Genomic DNA, 19109 nt, shown 5'->3' with positions numbered 1-19109 from the left:
TCTTATGTGTACAGACAGGTATAGTCTCACTGGATGCTAGAGCATGGTTTCTTATAACCTTTTGGGTAAAGTTAATCCTACTGTTGGAATTATCAGGGGTCAACTCAGCATTGTCTCACAAGCATAGTAAGAGAGCTTAACTGATAGGTGTGTCTCTATTGTACTTGTGGGAAGTCACATGGGTCACCTGATTTCCTCTTCCTCCTTCTTCTTGAATCTGGGAGATTCACGATCTCAATTTTTACCTCATGGGCAGACAGGCAGGCAGGAGGACTGCAAAATGTAGGCCTCGTCCTCTAACATCTCGCTTGCACACAGACTTTCTATTCCACATAGAAAGTGTCTACAAAGAATCAGTGATGAAGTGCCTTTCTACCATGAACCTACCTGTATCCAGATCTGCTGAATAAAGTAAGCTACCTCTATTTTTCTTCAACTAAATATTGTGTGAAGACTGAACTTATTTCTGAACATAATTAAGCTTGATGTGCAAGTTCTCTTTTTTGGTCCATGCTTCTACTCTGCAAGATTGCTGTTAGCTGCTTGGAGTTCTTTTATTAACATTTAAAAACTCCATAACCTACTTCCTATAGGTTTGGCCCCATTAGTACTTAGAGATCGTTTTAAAACATCATGGCTTAAAAAAGCCCTAGATAAAATTCATTTACTGGGCTTCTCAATGGAAAGTTTTCACAATGCTAGAACTGCCCTCAAACAAATTGGGGATATAGATTTCCAAACAAATTTAAGCAAGGTGTCACACCCCATTATTTATCAGATTCTTCTGAAAGGGTTTGCTCCAACCTCTTATTTATTATCAGTCATGATTCTGAAATTTTGTAAGGCCTTTACTTTAGCCAGGCTGGACACTCTGCCCTCAGCAGTCATTTTTGGATGTTTTAAGGGTATTCCTATGCATGTTCATGTGGTGATGGCTCAATAGAAACTCTAAGCCATATGCTTACTATGCTGCTGCCTATATAAAGACTCTAGACAGTCCTTCATCTATCTGATCCTGAAGAAATTTTTGGGCAGGGAGCATGATTTCTACTTACTGTTACTTCTTTTGGACAAGGACTCAAAAATATCTTCACAAGTAGCCCAGTTTGTACAATATGTTGCATCATTCATTAAGTTTGGATACTCATTTATTCATTACTTTTTATTATATTATTTTGGTTTCATTTTATTATATATGTTCTTATTTATTTTTAGATCCTGTTTTACTCATTGTTTTTCTATTATATAGAGAGATGTATATGGCTGCAGTGACATCCTTCACACATCATTTGAGGTGGCTATTTGTGAATAGAGTTATCTTAGCCACAGAAACCACTGATAATTGCTGTTTACTGTAATCTACTGGATTTAGAGCTATATTTATGTGTGACCAGAAGTGTCACAGTAAAATGCAGTTACAATAAAATGCAGTAACATGGTACTACTAAATAAGACATTTACTGAAAGAACTGCAAACAGATGTTAATTTGCTATCAAAGTAGATTTAAGATTTGGTATTACGTAATACAGTTCTTAATAATTTGGGCCATGCACAGACAAAAAACCAATCTGCATCCACTAAGTAAGGAGGAACAAAAAAATCATAGAATGAAAAAAAAAGACTTGTAGAAAAAGTTAAAACATAATTTAATACAAACAAATGTGTTTCAGTCAAACAGTATTCCTAAGGATCAAACTTATAAAAACATTAATTCCTTATCTTGAAATAAATAAAAGCAAATGTTAAGAAGCCAACAGTAGAGAAAAGAGATTTAAACATGCACATTTTCAAAACATAAACTGTACATAGATACATTATTAATAAAATACAAACGTATTCAGAAAACAAACACTATGTGTATTACATATGCCTTTAACAGAAATCTGTTAAATGTATTTTTAAGATGGAAACCAGGTATTTCCATTTTGTCCAACAAACAAAAATTAATGCAAACATTAATTTTCCACAATTGGTCTCTAGGGAATGATATAAAAAAGATATTATTCTTACAGAAGAAAAAGAAGATAAATATTTCACTCAAGCCTCCTAGATCTAAGGTCAAATTCTGGAATCCAATAATTATTTTTGCATATTGCTTTAGATTAATGAAGCCAGTCATTTTTAAATGTATTTACAGTTGACAGAACAGCCATGTGTTAAGTGATTTGTGAAAGATGAGGAGATTCAGAGGATTCTCTATTTCAGGAGGCAAGGTGCTCTACAGCATGGGAGTAGCTACAGAACAGGCATGTTAAAAAGAAAAAAAGAACATGTAAAAGGTCCTATGTTTGGTAGTCAGATGTAGAACATTCCAAATATAGAGCTGCCCCAAATACAGTTAATTAAAGGAATATCCCGTAAAAACCTGTTAAGAAGAATATTTATTTATCTATTGATTAAACACATTTCGAGCCCAATGCAATCAAAAAGATTCTTGACAGTTTACATAGAATATAAAAAACTTTAAAACATCTATGTGTTTTATGAAATAAAAACAGCATCAGACAAGTAAAAACAAAACAAAACAAAATAAAACTTTAGAATTGAATATAGGAACATAAAATCAAGGGAGAGGTCTCCAAAAGAACTCCATCTTCAGCAATTTTCAAAACCTCAACAAAGAGGGGACTAGACTAATCTCTGCCTGGAGGCTGGCCTATATATAGTATTGGTGCTGCCACAGAAAAGCAGTTCCTTCTTGCTTCAGCCCTTGGACATCCTGAAAATGTGGGATTTGTAGCAGCTTCTCCCTAGTTGATCTGATTGGTTGAGCTGGTACTAATTGGAATAGGCAGTCCTGCAGGTATCCAGTGCCAAGCCAAGACGATTTATTGATTTATTTAAAACATTTATATAGCCATCCATCTTATATTGAACTCTGGGTGGCTTCCAACCAACAATTAAAACAACATCAATAATAAAACAACATATTACATATATCTATTAAAACCATAAACATTAAAAACCTGGCCCCAAAGTTAAGCTTCTACATGCAGTCCATCACTAAATCCTCTCGTCCATCTTACCCTGTCACAGGGCTTGGGGGGTGTTAAGTGCTTTTTGGAAGGCTAGGAGGGTGGGGGCCTGCCAAATTTCAAGGGGAAGTATGTTCCATAGGGGAGGGGCTGCCATGGAAAAGACATGCTTCCTAGATCCTGTAAGAAAAGGGGCTAGGAGTGTGCCCACCTATCTGGTCTGGTAGGATGGGTAGATGTCCTAAGGGAGAGGCAGTCCAGCAGATAAACTGGCCCTGTGCCATGAGGGCTTTAAAGGTAATATCCACTTCTTGAATTGCACCTGGAAGGAAACTGGGAGCCAGTACAGCTCTCACAACATAGGTGCTGCATGGGTGGTTTCCCAGGGCAGCCCCATGTAGATTGCATTGCAGTAACCCAAACGGGAAGTGACCGAGGCATGAGTGACCATGAGCAAGGCCTCCAGGTCCAGGAAAGGGTGCAATTGGTGCACCAGATGAATCAGTGTAAAGGGCCCTCTAGCCATGGCTGCCACCTGCTCCTTGAGCAGGTGCTGTGAATCTAGGAGGACTCCCAAATTGTGCATCAACTCAGTCCTGGGGAGTGCCACTCCGTCCAGAGTCAGAGATGAAATATCATCTGGACCCTGGGGGCCAAAAATCCAGAGCCACTCCATCTTGCAAGGGTTGAGTCGAAGCTGGTTCCTCCACATCTAGACCCTTACAGCCTCCAGGCACTCAGCCAGCACTGCCACAGCATTACCTGTCTGGCTAGGGATGGAGATATATAACTGGGTATCATCAGCATACTGATACCTAACCCCATTCCAACAAATGACCTCCCCCAGCAGTTTCATGTAGATGTTAAAAAGGAGAGATGAAAGGCTTGAGCCCTGGGGCACCCCACATTGCAGGGGCCTAGGGCTTGACCTCTCCTTCCCCACCAACACCGACTGGAACTGGCCATGGAGGGAGGAGGAGAACCACCGTTAGACAGTGTCTCCTGCTCCCACCCCCAAAACTGGTCCAGAAGGATATCATGGTCAGTCGATGGTATTGAAAGCCTCTGAGAGGTCCAGGAGAGCAAGAATGGTTGCACCACTCCCATCCTGAGCCCTCCAAAGGTCATTGACAAGTGTGACCAATGCTGTTTTGTTGCTGTGCCCTGGCCTGAACCTAGACTGAAAAGGGTCCAGATAATCTGCTTCATCCAGGGCCCTCTGTAGCTGTGCGCCAACCACTCTCTCAACAACTTTCCCTAAAAAAGGAAGGTTGGACACTGGGTAAAAGTTGTCTAACATTATTGGGTCCAAGGATGGCCTCTTGGGAAAGGGGTGCACCACCACCTCCTTCAAGGCAGGCAGTAGCACCCCCTCCTGCAAAGAGGCATTCATCGTTGCTTGGACCTAGCCACATGACACCTCCTGGAAGGCCTTAACCAACCAGGAGGGGCATGGGTCCAGAACACAGGTGGCCGAGCTCACAGTCCCAAGGACCCTGTTGTCATGTTCATCGTTCCAATGTTCTGAATACATCGTAACATTTCGCATGTCACTTTCCTGATCCATGTTTGCCGGGTGGAGATTTCCAGCCGTGCCAGGCTGTAATCTCCTTGCTGTAACTGTGGAATGTATGTTTGGGTTATGGAATGTGTTCAAGGTTACTTTCTCAGGCCGATGTGGGCAACGGTTGCTAGCACCTGAGAGGGGGTGGTTGCTAAGCGCGAGCGAGGGTGGAACCGGGTTTGAAGCGAGGGTTTTTAGTTTGTATTTGGCGCGCTTTTGCTCATCCTCAGCTTTCTTTGTATCTGCATACTATTCTTTCAATAAATCAGTTATCCTTAAGCACCTGCTTGTGAGACTGAGTTTGTCAGAACAGGCAACCATTACATAAAGCTGAGAATCTCAAAACCCTTATTCCGCTAGCCCCTATCCAGATTCATCTGTGAAGGGGAGTGCTAGCAAGGAACGAACCGTGATTGCAGGAGATGGAGAGCGAGGCATCGAGCGAAGGGGAACTGAACTCCACGGTGGTTAGAGCGGAGAAGGTACCCTGCAGCGACGCTCCGGGGGTCCGGGCAGAACCCAACCCCAACTCGAAGGGGAAGGAGGGATGTCAAAAAGTACCCGAAACGACCAGTACTTCGGCTGGTGACTACCTTACTTGGGAGGAGGAATTGGACCCTGGGGCGGCTCAAACCTCCTGGAAGCGGCGGTACCCGCTGTCACCCAAGGTGGTCAGGAAGGAAGCGCCCGAGGGGTCCCCCACCCCTGATCGTATAAAGGTGTTGGAGGCAAAATTAGACTTGGTCAAATTCATGCTGAAGTCGCCTACAACAATGCAGTGCATCAGAGCACTGGTCAGGTGCCATTTCACATTCTCTTTGGTCGGGATTTTGTGCCCATCCCAGAGCTGCCACGACCAACGTCTCCTCCATCTTCCCCTGCAGACTGGGCAGCACATCTGGGGGACTCCTGGCCTCAAATCAAACAGGCTCTCGCCGATGCCCAAGCTGCTTACAAACGCCATGCTGACACCAAACGGGCACCTCAGCCACCCTTCAAAGTTGGGGATAAAGTTTACCTCTCCACAAAGTTCATTAAATCACCCCAACCATCTAAAAAGTTGGCACCAAAATTCGTGGGTCCCTTTCCTATTGTGGCTCAAATTAATCCTGTTACTTTTAAATTAGATTTGCCTCATAATCTTAAATGTTTGCATCCCGTTTTTCATTGCAGCCTGCTCAAGCCTTTCCACCAATCCGATCGCTGGCACCCACAACCCTCACCACCTGCTCCCATTATGATTGATGGGCAGCAACACTTCGAAGTCCAGGAGATTCTTGATTCTCGACGCCTTCGTTCTACTTTGCAATACCTGGTCCGATGGAAACATTTCCCTCATCCAGAATGGGTTGCTGCCCGCGATGTTCACTCCCCTGTTTTAGTTACCCGTTTTCATGCTGCATATCCTGCTAAACCTGCTCCTTAATTTGTTGTTTTTTAAGGGGGGCGGTGTGTCATGTTCATCGTTCCAATGTTCTGAATACATCGTAACGTTTCGCATGTCACTTTCCTGATCCGTGTTTGCTGGGTGGAGATTTCCAGCCGTTCCAGGCTGTAATCTCCTTGCTGTAACTGTGGAATGTATGTTTGGGTTATGGAATGTGTTCAAGGTTACTTTCTCAGGCCGATGTGGGCAACGGTTGCTAGCACCTGGGAGGGGGTGGTTGCTAAGCACGAGCGAGGGCAGAACTGGGTTTGAAGCGAGGGTTTTTAGTTTGTATTTGGTGCGCTTTTGCTCATTCTCAGCTTTCTTTGTATCTGCATACTATTCTTTCAATAAATCAGTTATCCTAAAGCACCTGCTTGTGAGACTGAGTTTGTCAGAATAGGCAACCATTACACCTGTCTACTTTCTCAAAAGCAACCAGCTTGAACTCCTCCCAGATAACAAGGCTCAGACAGGTCTCCATCACCTCCAAAGGTTCTGCCCAGAGTTCAACTCCGAGTGAAACTGAGCAACTTTACCTGACAGATGCTGAGAATGTTCCTCACAGCGACCCTACAAGGGCTCCCCCAGCTCCTCCTTACCCAGGAGGGACCTGGTCACCCAAAACAGGGCTGCTGGTCGGCTACCTGCAGGTGTAATGAAGAGGGAGAAGTAATTATGCTTTGCAGCCCTTTTTGCCACAAGGTAAGTCCTAATGTAGGCTCCTACCCATGCTTGGTCGGCCTCGCTCTTTGTCTTCATCCAGTGGTGCTCTAGGCATCTCTTATGTTGCTGCATCACTCTGAGCTGCTTGTAAACCATGGCACTCTATAAGATCCATGCACACAGAAAGTCTGCACAGTGTGATTCAGTCCATGGCCCCCGTCACCTGCTCATTCCAAACTGCAAAGAGAGCCTCTGCTGAACTTTGTACCAGAGTTTTGGGAAAACCCCCAAGCTCCCTCTGAAACCACATTGGGTCCATCAGGTGCTTGGGGCAGGCTGATCGAATAGGCTCCACCTCCCTGCCGTGGGGAGCAGCTGTTGAGAATTCTAGGGCCAAGAGAGAGTGGTCTGTCCATGGCAGGGGACTGATGTTAATGCCCCCAAATCCAGATCATGACACTACTGCCTGGAGGCAAATGCCAGATCTAATGTGTGACCTCCTATAGACCATAAATAAGTACCTCAGACCCCGGACCCAGAGAAGGCAGATTGAAGTCCCTCAGAACCATAAGCCTGGAGAACTCCACTGCCAGCCCAGACACAGTCCAGGAGCACAGGCTGGGATGCTGCTACACTGCAGGGAAGAAGGTAAGGGAGCAGCAGTTGCCATTGATCCCTATGGCCCAACCTCATAGAAAGGGTCTCACATCTGGCAGTTTGGGGCAGTGCCCATAGTGGCTACCAGAGACTCACGAATGACAACAGCAACACCCCCACCCCTGCCCTGGAGTTGCGGTTGGCGCCACACTCGAAACCTAGGAGGGCCCATTTCAGAGAGGGGAACCCCCCACTCCATGCCCAACCAGATTTCAGTGATACAGGCTGGGTCAGCATTCTCATTCATATTTAAGTCATGGATGAGGGAGGCTTTATTACATACTGACCTGGCATTCAGCAGCAGCAGCCGGAGTCCAGAGCCACCAAAGCTCCAGAAACCAGGTCCTGGGGCTGAGCACAGGGGGCCAGAACACGGTATCAGTCTTAAGTACTGCGGCCACCTTCTCCGAGATCAAAAGGAAAGAAAAACAAAAGTGATACTACTGTGGGACTTTATTTATTTATATGGCACCTGGGCAGGCAGAAGATATCCAGTTCTTGTCCTCTGTCACTGACAACTTCATTCGTCAGAAGGTGGAAGAGAACAAGGGGGTCCACTATCCTGGGCAGAGAGGAGTTGATTGAAGTAGTGAAAGTGACTGATGCCTTGGGGCAAGCTGGTGATGTTATTGAATTTGTGATGTCCTTGGGAGAAATTGAGAAGAGTCAGACCCAATGTCTTGAAATCCTGAAAGGGAAAAATGTCCAGAAAGTATGGGAAATCCTGTGAAATGATACTGAAGATGCAACAAAAATAATTCCTAAAAGAACTAAAAATGAGAGAAATCCCAAGAAGTCAGTGTGGGTGCATGCAGAGTTCTTTAAAATGCTGAAGATGAAAAGTGACACTTAAAGGACAGAAACAAAACTGAAGAATACAAGGCAGTCTTCAGAAACTATGATGAAAGGCAAAAACTCAGAATCTACTGAGAGATATCAGAAATAACAAAAACATCTAAGGACATTATTAACAAAAGGAGAGGTGAAAAGGGGTGTAGGTCTGATTTGAGGAGAAAGAACTCCATTGGAATTGGGTGATAGTAAAAAAAGCAGACTTTAACTCCTAGTTTGCATCTACTTTCCTTTGGAAGGGAAATGGAGCCACAGCTGGCCACTGACATGCCCCTGGAGAATGAGGTAACTGCTGTGTAAGAGAGCTAATGTAAACAAACTCAAGTGAGGCCAAAGTTGTTGAGTCTGTTATTGTGACAGTTTATTGCATGGCACATTGTACTTAGACAAACGCATTCCTGATTTGATGGTTTCATATGCTGTGATGTAACAGCCCCGCAAAATCAGAAGGCTCTACCCACGTTCTGCATGCGTACAGAGGCTAGATCCATGATAATCGAGTGCCTTCTGTGCTGGCGTACTTGTTTAATATTTAGTGGTAGTTACAAGTGGATCCCAGGTAACAATCAGGAGGATGTGTTTGTTTTCAAGGCTCCACTTTATTCAAATTTTTGCTTCATTTCACGGACCTTGATCCAGTCCGGACCGGTGCCTCGGACGACTGAAAGCCCCGCCCTTCTTCTACTGTCAAGGGCCACTAAACCAATCGCTGCCCGCCTTCCACCCTGAGGGCAGCGAATCGTTTTGCTCCATTTCCAGCGGAGCGTCTTTCCAACTCAGTCTTCCGTTCGGAGTTACGGCCAACGCCGCTGGTTGTTTTCCTTGACCCCAACCGGCTCTGTTTCAGAACTGCCTCCTTGCTTCCAGGAAACTGGTGCTCCGCGTGCTTTGCTACGAGTGTCTCCGGCTTCATTGTCTGCCTTTCACCGCTCCCACCCCCTTATCTCTATCCTTTCCTATCTCTACCGACTTCCCCCTCGCCCCCGTTTCCGCCTTCTGCCCAATGTGATTTCCGCGGAAGGCGGCGGCGGCCGGTGCGGAGGATGGCGGAGCTTCTGGCGGGGCCGAGGTGCTGGAAGGAGCAGGCAGGCGGGCTGGCTGCGCGGGAGCGCCAGAGGACATCCTCGGAGGTTGGGTGGGAGCTGGAGTAGCGCGGCGGCGTCGCTTTGTCTGCCGCTGCCTCTTCATCGACGCTAAGTGGCCCTGGGCCTGGGCCAGCGGCGGTTTCCAGGTTCTCCCTCCGGCCTGGCTCCGCCATTGCTGCGCAAGTGCGGGCTGCGTTGAATCCTTGCCTCGGTGGATAGAGGCGCAGAGGGTGGTCTTTCTCGGTTTGGCCGCTCGACGGCCGAAGTCGGGTTTGGGGAGGGGTGCCGCTTGCCCGCTCGCCTCTCCTGCGTCGCAGGAGAAAAGCGTGGTTTGGGCTCGGCTTGAGGGCAGTTTCCTTCTGTTCGGCAGAGCGTTCCTTGGATTTAACGCCTGTGCAAAAGGGAATGCAGGAACGTAACCGAGACCGGACTGCATGCTGCAGAAACTGATGTGACTACTTGCGGTGCTAAAAGATCAAAAGACTTTTCTGGCTTTTTGAAAGCAGGGTAGCCGGACTCCTTCGCGCGCTCTCTTGGTGTAACTGCTGTCTTGATTGTTTTTGCTTTTTGTTCCAGAAAACATTTCTTGGATTTGCCTTGGGAAGACATCTTGTTCCCTCATGTTCTTTCGTATCTTCCTCTGAGACAGCTCTTGAATCTGCAGAGAGTCAGCAAGGCATTCCGGAATCTAATCCAGCTGTACCTTACCAACATGCGCTCTTTTGATTCTAGTCAGGTATTAGAAATAATATGTTCTCTCGTTCAGATCTCGGTAGAGTGCATAAGGTTAGTGGTTAACTCTCAAGTTTCAGATCAGGTGGTTTTCAGATTAATGCGGAAATGATGAAACATTAAATAATTTACTTGATGAATCAACATCAACATCAACATCATTACTTGTTGTTAAGCCTTTTAAAATTTAGCAATGATTTTATTAGGAAATCCAAAATAAAAACACAGATGCAAAATAAGCAATTTAGTTAAGAAAAATAAATCAGATGGTCTTTGATTTATGTGGAATTTTTCAATTAAAACATAGGCTGAAAGTCAGCTTTATAATAACCTGAAAAGTGGTTATACCTACCTCTAGTTTGTCAAGTTATTTTAACTTTTTTATTCTGAAAAAAAGAATAGTTTGGGGTTTTTTCCTTGAAAGTTGGTCATATCTTCAAATTAAGCATTGGGTTGAAGCCAGTTGCCCGGTTTATATTCTGGGGCACGTTGGAGCCCAGAAATATTCTTGGAGCTACTAGAATTTATGTTGAATTCTGTCTTTAGATAATTTGCCCTCTTAGAGCTTCATGAAACTACCAATGTAATAAATAAAGACTGATTTCTGGTATCCTTGGAATTGTAGATTCTTTTAAGAGAAAACCTGGTTGAACTAAATTTTAAGGATAATTGTAGAAGAAAAGATTTTGTGTTGCTTGGAGCTTATCTTTAGTGACAAGGGTTGCCTAAGTATGACATAATTGTAGAAGAATGAAAACAGAAAGTATAGTGGCCAAAAGAAAAATCCCATTGTAGTTGGAAGAGTTGAACTTTAAACTGAGTGGCCAGCTTACCATTTTTAAGAGTAAGTGCATTTTTATGAAAGTTAATGGAACCATGTACCTACACTTAGCATTTTGTTAAGTGGCCGTATATGGTTTCTCTAATGTAGATTCTTAGTCACTTTTAATGTCACACTATCAAATATAGTGGTTGCAGATGTCTTTTCTTCCATATCAGTTCCATCCCAAGTCTTGTATGACTCAATTTATGATAAAGGATGGATAACATTAATTCCACTTTTTTGGTTTGCTCTACTTTTCTGAAATTCACACAACTTTCAATCCCAGTTCGTATTTATTCATTTATTTTATTAGAACAACAGAAAGAACTAGAATAGTGTTTCCTTTATAGGGTAGCATTTGTAGTAATCTCTTTGAGATAGCTTTATAATGCCAAGATGATTTGGGTTTATTCCATTTTTTTCCTATATTGTTAAACAGGGTGCGCAAAAGGAGTATAAAGTAGCATATAATGGTTTGTCTTCTTGCCTACAAATAGGTTGGATCTCCTATTCCAAAAGCTGCATTCTCTTTCTTACTAAGAGACAATAAAGTGCTGCAGCATCTAGCCTTGCAAAACTGCTCTGACTGGTTATCTGACAAGGAGCTGCTTCCTGTGATTGGTCAAAACCATCAATTGCAACAGATTGAATTGAATGGCTGCATACAGCTGAGCCGCCATGCTTTGGTGGCCATCTCTTTGGGCTGCCCCAATTTACGCCAGCTTTCTTTGGCCCATTGTGAATGGGTGGATGGACTTTCCTTGCGGAGCCTCGCTGATCACTGTAAAGAGCTTGAATCCCTTGATCTTACAGCCTGCCGGCAGCTGAAAGATGAAGCTATTTGCTATCTTGCTCGAAGATGCAACAGATTAAAATCACTTTCGCTGGCTGTTAATGCAAATGTTGGTGATATGGCTGTAGAAGAGATTGCCAAAGCCTGTTCTGATCTGGAGCACTTGGACCTCACAGGCTGCCTGCGAGTTAAGAACAACTCCATTAGGTAATATGTGCATATATAGAGTAAAGATACTGTTCTTCTGTTTGCAGTACATTTATATGTCATCTTTTCTTCAAGGGCCTCAGGATGGCAGACATAACTTGTCCTCTCAGCAGTCTTATGAGGTAGGTTAGGCTGATAGATTGTGAAGGGTGTCCTGGCTGAATAAAGAGGGAGCCTTGATCTTTTCAATTTTTGGTTGACCTGGGATAGGTGGCCCCTGCAACCATGCAGCCTCTGACTATTTTGCAGTGACAGAACTCCTTTTGACTCTGTGGCCCGAATTTGGTATTAGAACACCAAGAATTGGCACTGGTGTTCAATTATTTTAAGAGTAATGTTAATGGTTTAAACTTTAGAACAGACTTAAACCTGTTTTAAATCTGTTACATTATTTTAAGGGTTATGTTAATGTTTTAAGACTTAAAACAGACTTAAATCTATTTAGATGCTTAACCAAGAGGAAAAAACAAAAACCCTGGGAAATTTGTAAATGTGCACATTAGTCAGAAAATAATTTTTTTATTACTGTTATATTTGTGAATGGTCACTAACCAAGGTAGTCACTAAACAAGGTGTTCTATTGGAAAGGATTTTGGTCATTTCTGACTGATTCTGATTGATTCAGAAAGGATTACTTGCTGGATAAGAAGCTTTTGAGAAGGCACATGATACTTTGTTTGATGTATGGTTGGCAGTTGTTGGGGAAGCTCATAATTTTTTTTATAGAACTTGATTAATTTTTTTTCAAAGTATAGTTAAAATAGAAAATACAGAATATAGAAAAGATAGAATACAGAGCTAAAGAAAAAAGAAAAAAACTATGAAAGTGCAGAAATAGATAGAAAAGTATATATAGAGTGCCTTCCGACTTTCTACATGAAAGATATAAGTAAAAAAAAATCTCTTACTCCAGTTTTAACTATGGTAAACATTTCTATAGTCCATTTCCATTTGCAGTACAACAATCCCATCTAACACAATTTTCCCCCATTTTCACCAAAGAAAAATAACAATATTGTCCCTCTTCCCTATAATTTTTAATCCTCTTTGCCAGATGTAACTAACAAAAAGTAACCTGACTATATCTTACTACTTTTATATTACTTATAACACCTATAAAATATTACTTATAACACGTATAAAAGAAAAATAACTTTATTAATTAATTTATTTTTCAAATTTCTATCACTGCCCATTTCTCCCAAAAGGGAGGACTCTGGATGGTTTACAATAAAATCAAAAATTAAAAGCATATAAATTACAGTATAACAAACAAACAAAGATAAAATAGATATAAAATCCAAGAGGTGAAGATCTTATTTGTTGGGGAGAGATCTATGGTACTAGCCACCCCGAAGAAGAACTGGTGCCCCTCCCACCCCAGGCGAGGTGGCAGAACCAGGTTTTCAAGTTGTTCCGGAAGGCCGGGAGCGAAGGGGCCTGCCTCACCTCCGGGGGCAGAATGTTCCAGAGGGTGGGTGTCACTGCAGAGAAGGCCCGCCTCCTGGACCCCGCCAGGTGGAATATTAATATCCTTTTAACAAAAATAAGAGTAACATCCAGAAAACAGAAACATTAATTATAACCCTTAAAAAGCTATCCTGACAAAAATATATCTCATTACTGATACATGTATAAAACATAGCTTTGTTAATATCCTTTTGCCAAAAGTAAGAGTAGCATCTAGAAAACAGAAACACATATCTTAACCCTTAAAAAGCCATCCTAACAAAAATATTTAAAATTTATCCCACTTCAAAATATACCAAAGCATTTACATTTCTCAACATTATACAGAGAGCATTATACACTTTTTTACCTCTCAATTTTTCATCATCCTGCCTTAAAAAGTCCAGATTTTCTTCTGAGACCATCCAATGTTTAAAGCCAAGTTCTTTTTCTTCATATCTCAACAGCACAATCTTTCCCACTTCTCTTTTTGAGTCCAATTCTATCTTTTCTTCAAATTGTAACAGCTCAGTCTTTCCTAATTCTCTCTTGGGTTCCAAGTCCCTAATCCCCATCTTCTTCTTTAGCAAACCAACTTTGTACTTTGAATATTTAACATCATTATCAATTTTGTCCAATTTTTGGTACAATTTAATCTCCAAAACTTCTGAGAGATGGTCTAAAACTTTTTTAATAAGAATTTTATTGAGTTTAAAGCAAAGATAAAAACTAAAAAAACAAAAACAAAAAAAATACAAACCAACTAAAAGAGTGAGAAACACAAGAAAAAGAATTTTAAAGATTACATAAAGAAGTGACTTCCAACTTTCAACAAGAATATACAGCACTTTCCATAATCAATCTCTTACTATATCAGACCAAGGTAAAGGTAAAGGTAAAGGTTTCCCTTGATGTAAAGTCCAGTTGAGTCCGACTCTAGGGGGCGGTGCTCATCTCCGTTTCTAAGCCGTTAGAGCCGGCGTTGTCCGTAGACACTTCTGGGTCATGTGGCCAGCATGATGACACGGAACGCTGTTACCTTCCCGCCGAAGCGGTACCTATTGATCTACTCACATTTGCATGTTTTCGAACTGCTAGGTGAGCAGGAGCTGGGACTAGCAACGGGAGCTCACCCCGTCACGCGGTTTCGAACCGCCGACCTTCCGATCGACAGCTCAGCGGTTTAACCCACAGCGCCACCGCGTCCCTCAGACCAAGATCACATTATTTCAGACCAAGATCACATTATTTCTATAAATCATTCCATTAATACACACATGGAAATCACTAAGTACAATTGCTCCTTCTCCTTATATATATAAACAAACAAGCTTCCTCCCCCCCAAAACAACATTTAATTATTTCCGTCCTAACATTATTCTATATATTTCTACCCGCTATAATAAAAATCAAATTATAAAAACATACAAATTGTCTATTTTTATAATTAATACTACAACAATCTTAATAGATACCTTGTAAGTCTTAAAAATTGAACTAACCTTAAAAAGAAACCAGTAAATCTTAATCCAAATCATTAGGAAGAAATGAAATCATAAAAACCTCACTGTCAATCCAATTAAGCATTCTTAATTTTTTTTTACCCCACTTCAAAATATATCAAGACATTTACATATCTCCATTTTACACACAAGGCATTTTCCATACAGAAATCAAACAACCCAAATGCCCCCCCTCAACAAAAAACCTCCCACAGAACAGAAGCTCTTCTTTCCCGTAACATTCCCTCAGAAAAACATTATTTGTAATTTGCTGTCCCTTTAACTCCTTCATCACCAGAATTTAATCTTCATCTGGCATTTCAAAAAGGACTTCAATCCCACTGTCAGTAGAAACTTCTCCATCTTGGGTAGAATCTTCATCTTCCAAAACGTCCTCAGCCAGATGACACATTTTAAAGCAGATATTTTCTGCAATGTCCTGAATATCTGGCAAAATAGCTTGACAGGAATCTGACAAGATCTGTTTGTAGGTTCTGCTTAATCTCACAATGGAACTCTGAAAGAATCTCCTTGAAATCTTCCATGTTTCAGGCAGTAGACCATGGTGCTCTTTAGATACTTAACTCCGCAGATAGGTGTTAATGAGTTAATGAAAAACTGAGTGAAATTGAAACAGGAGAAAGTGTACTAACAAGTAGGTCCCCGGGAAAGTGAATTGTATAGACAAATGATTCATCTTCATTAGCACTGAGTATATCTCTGAGTATAATATTCACAGTATATTTAGTATTTGTCTTCCATTTATATTTCCATTGCTACATATCAATTGTCCTGTTTAAATTTTGCATTTATTTATTCAGACAATCTTTAGTTTCTGAATTCTGTTCCAGTAACAACTTACAAGCCCCAATAGATGTTCTGAGTTTTGTATTACAAGTTTTTCAAATTCAATCAAATCTGAGAATTCCAGCTTGTTTTTGTAATTTCTTTTGAACTATACTGTTCATTTGAAGATACTGAAGCCAATCAGGCAGTTCTGACCATTCCAAGAAAGGGGGAGGGGATCATTCTTGGAAGGCTTGGAGATTTTCATGAATTTGTTGTGGGTTGAAAATGGGAAAATGGGAGCATTCCTTGAGAGCACCTGTGCCCATTCCCACATTAGCGGGGTGGGGCTGAAAAATTGTGCAACCCAAAATTGGCCATTTTGCTTCCAAAATTACAGGGGTCTAAAGGCTGCATGCCCATTCCAGGTACATTAGGAAATGCTAGGAATTGGCCGCATACAGACTGCACTATTCATTTCCAAATAGAAGGAGTAGCTCCTGGTAGATGACTGTGATCTTGATGTTTTGTAGGACCTTGGCTGAGTACTGTCCTAAGCTGCGTGCCTTGAAGGTGAAACACTGTCATGATGTTGTGGAATCCAGCCTGAGCATATTGCGTAGTCGTGGAGTGGAGCTGGATGTTGAACCTCCATTGCAACGTGCCCTAGTTCTCTTACAGGATGTAGTGGGCTTTGCCCCATTTATTAATCTTCAGATCTAATGAAAGGAAGATACTAGAGACTGCCTCTGGGTAATCCTACAAAGACGTTTAAAAGTCAAAGATTTCACCTTTATCATTGTGAACTGGGCCTGTTTTGAGCTATTACTTCTTCACGTGGAAGTCTGTGTTGGAAAAACAAACAATATGCATTCACATGAACAGTATAATTTCCAGCTTGCGTTACGATGCTTCTCATTAATTGGTCTACAAATCTATTATTAAAGATACTCTAGAGATTGATCTGAACTTTCTTCGTAAAGTAGCTCCAAGCTATAGCGTTGTTGAATCTGTTATCCAGCTATCTTTTCATATGGATCTCGACAAATCAGTTTGGAAATACTGTGGGAAGATAATCAAAACTCCTTGGAGCCAGGAGATGGGCAACACTATCACCTTCCTGCTGTTTTGAACTGAATACTTGAGGAATACTACTGCACCTGTTTAGAGTTGCTGCTTTCTTTTAGTTTTGTAGTTCTCTGTTCTTTTCAGGGTTAAAGGAAAGACACTTTAAATCAAGCTTGAAGTCTCAGTAACTGTGTGGACATAACCATGCAATTTTATTAGCAGCAGTATGGAGGTGGTTTGCCATTGTCTTTTGGGATTCCAGTCTTATCTATAGCCCTAATATTCCCTGGTGATCCAAGTATTGCAAAACATTTCAAATTGAACTGTTCCTCATTTGAAACATGCTGTTTCAACTCTGAAGCACCTTGCCTTGAATGAGAAGTACCTACTCTGAGGAATTTGTGTTTCAGGCTCAAAACAGTTGTGCTCCATGTGTGAAACTGTTGTTTCAAGACAGTTCAGTTCAAAATGTTCTGCATATCCCTGCTACTTAGTTTCTGAGCCTAAACATGCTCAGAATTACAGAACAGATGGTTTCTGGTACTAGAGGATTATAATACTGACATCCACAAAATTGTCTTCTTTGAAAGATAAAGGTGGTAATTATGTGTATGGTTGAAATTACTATAACTAATAGTTAAATGACCAGAAAACTGTTGGAAAGTTCCATTCTGAAAGAGAGCATACTTCATAGTAATGTTAGATGAATATGGTTAAATTATGCATAAAGCCTTGTGGATCAGCAAAAGTATTCTGTTAACAGTTGTAGATCTTCCGTATGCAGAAGATGAGTTTTAAAGATTATATATCAACTAACTGGGAATCCTAATCTCTTAGATAAGTAAGGAGTTTATTGTCCCAGTTCTTGGCCAGTAACTAGTAAATCAAGTACTTCCTTGAGAATACACAGGATGAAGTCAAATAACTCAGTGGATCTTGTTTTTCTTGGCTTAATGCTGATCTATGTTAAATCCCTCTCTTTATTTATAACCTTGCATTCTCCTTTTGAACTAGTCTGCTTTTCAGTAGAATATCACCACCAGTTTTGTGGATTGTAGCCAGAAAGTGTTCATTATAGTTAGTCTCAAAGTATGTGCAAAGTCAATTATGTTAAGATGGCTGATCCATCTCTGAATTATGCTTGGGAAACTGGTAAAGTCAGAATATCTTTTCTAGTAAAAGTGACTGAATCTCAGTTACAAACAAAATTTACTTGTCTCACTTTATCAAGAGGCATAAGTCAGTACTGTGGAATACAGTTGTGCAATCCAAACGTGCATGAGGTGTGCTTCCGATTTTAATACTGTACAGAAAAACAGTATGTATTTCAGTTCTCAAAAATTTGGGAATTAATAGAATACATATATTGTCTTTGCCCAAAACCTGCAGTATCTAATTCAGTTTAGACAGAGTTTTTGTTTGTGTGCTGCTGCTTATTTGATGGGTACTATAATAATTCTAAATGTAGAGCTGCATACTCTTTCTTTTGAGAAGGGTATATTGCACTATAAAGAAGGATTTTTTTTCAGACAGTTGCAGCTTGTTAAAATTACATATGTTACCTTGCTTAATGTTATCTTCTTTGCAATTATAATTCTCAGAGGTTGGTGATCATGGATACAATTCATGCAAGTAGAATTTGATGAGTTGGGGTATGTTAGATCAGATTAATTTTTAGAGATATAACTTCCTTTAAGGAATGAAACTATTACTGTTTTCCCCACCCTATCAGTGGTGTCTGAAAGGCTGAATTGAATCACATAATTTAAGAAAACTTTAGAAAGCAAACTTTTGTTTAAGTTTAAATATGGTACTGGTTGATCTTGTTGCTTAGGAGAATTCATTGTGAAGCAGACAAATATCCCTTGGAAAATTAAAAAAAAAAATGCCTAGCGAAGTTGCAATGCTGTTACTGATCCTCTGCTGGCAGAGCTAGAGTTGAGGGCTACAAGTATAATTTAAGCCATTACACTCACAAAATAAATCCGCTTTAATGTATTTTGTCTACATTTGCAGGATTTCTACTAAAGTTTTTATTTCTTCTTGGCCTTGCATGACTGTAAATAATTATTATTCAGGCAAGGCTAGATAATAAACTTCAGCAACCTCCTTTCAGAGTGTGTGCTTGTGTGTTTTCTGTTCCTATTCATTATCCCCCATCTTAAAGTAATATTTCCAATCTTTTGGCTCCAGTTGGTTCATTTAGAATGTTGAGAACATCAACATTTACAAGACCATAGAATTGTAAGAATTGGAAAGGGATATGTAGGTCCTTGAATTCAACCCCATACTCAGTACAGGAATCAAAGGTTTTCAGATTGATAGATGTTTCTGTTCAAAGTATGCAGTCAATAGGAATATTTAATTTCTGTTAGTAATTTCTTCCAGTATTGAACTACTTTTATTGTTAGGTAAGTTTGTCTTCCTGTAATTTAATATCATTGATCTGTGACCCGCATTCTGCAATGATAAAGGTCAGTTCACCTTTTGTTTGGCACCTTGTTGGATGTTTGTAGAATGCTA

General features: G+C 41.1%; 1 protein-coding gene across 1 annotated transcript; it reads left to right on the top strand.

The window, feature by feature from the left end:
* Positions 1–8950: 8950 nt before the first annotated feature.
* FBXL15 (F-box and leucine rich repeat protein 15) lies at positions 8951–18701 on the top strand. The gene is made up of 4 exons (XM_063307600.1): positions 8951–9210; positions 9803–9962; positions 11279–11781; positions 16052–18701. Exons 1-4 carry the CDS (start codon positions 9185–9187, stop codon positions 16239–16241), a joined length of 879 nt encoding a protein of 292 aa, XP_063163670.1. The 5' UTR covers positions 8951–9184; the 3' UTR covers positions 16242–18701.
* Positions 18702–19109: the final 408 nt, after the last annotated feature.

This window comes from Candoia aspera, chromosome 6 (genome assembly GCF_035149785.1).
Source record: "Candoia aspera isolate rCanAsp1 chromosome 6, rCanAsp1.hap2, whole genome shotgun sequence".
Lineage (NCBI taxonomy): Eukaryota > Metazoa > Chordata > Lepidosauria > Squamata > Boidae > Candoia > Candoia aspera.
Note: the sequence above shows the minus strand (reverse complement) of the source record. Positions and strands in the feature narration are given on the sequence as shown.

Coding starts and splice junctions, on each gene's coding strand:
- FBXL15 (XM_063307600.1), top strand. CDS start 9,185: ATGGCGGAGCTTCTGGCGGGGCCGAG. Junction 9,211..9,802: donor GAGCTTCTGGCGGGGCCGAG/GTGCTGGAAGGA, acceptor TTTTTGTTCCAG/AAAACATTTCTTGGATTTGC. Junction 9,963..11,278: donor GCTCTTTTGATTCTAGTCAG/GTATTAGAAATA, acceptor GCCTACAAATAG/GTTGGATCTCCTATTCCAAA.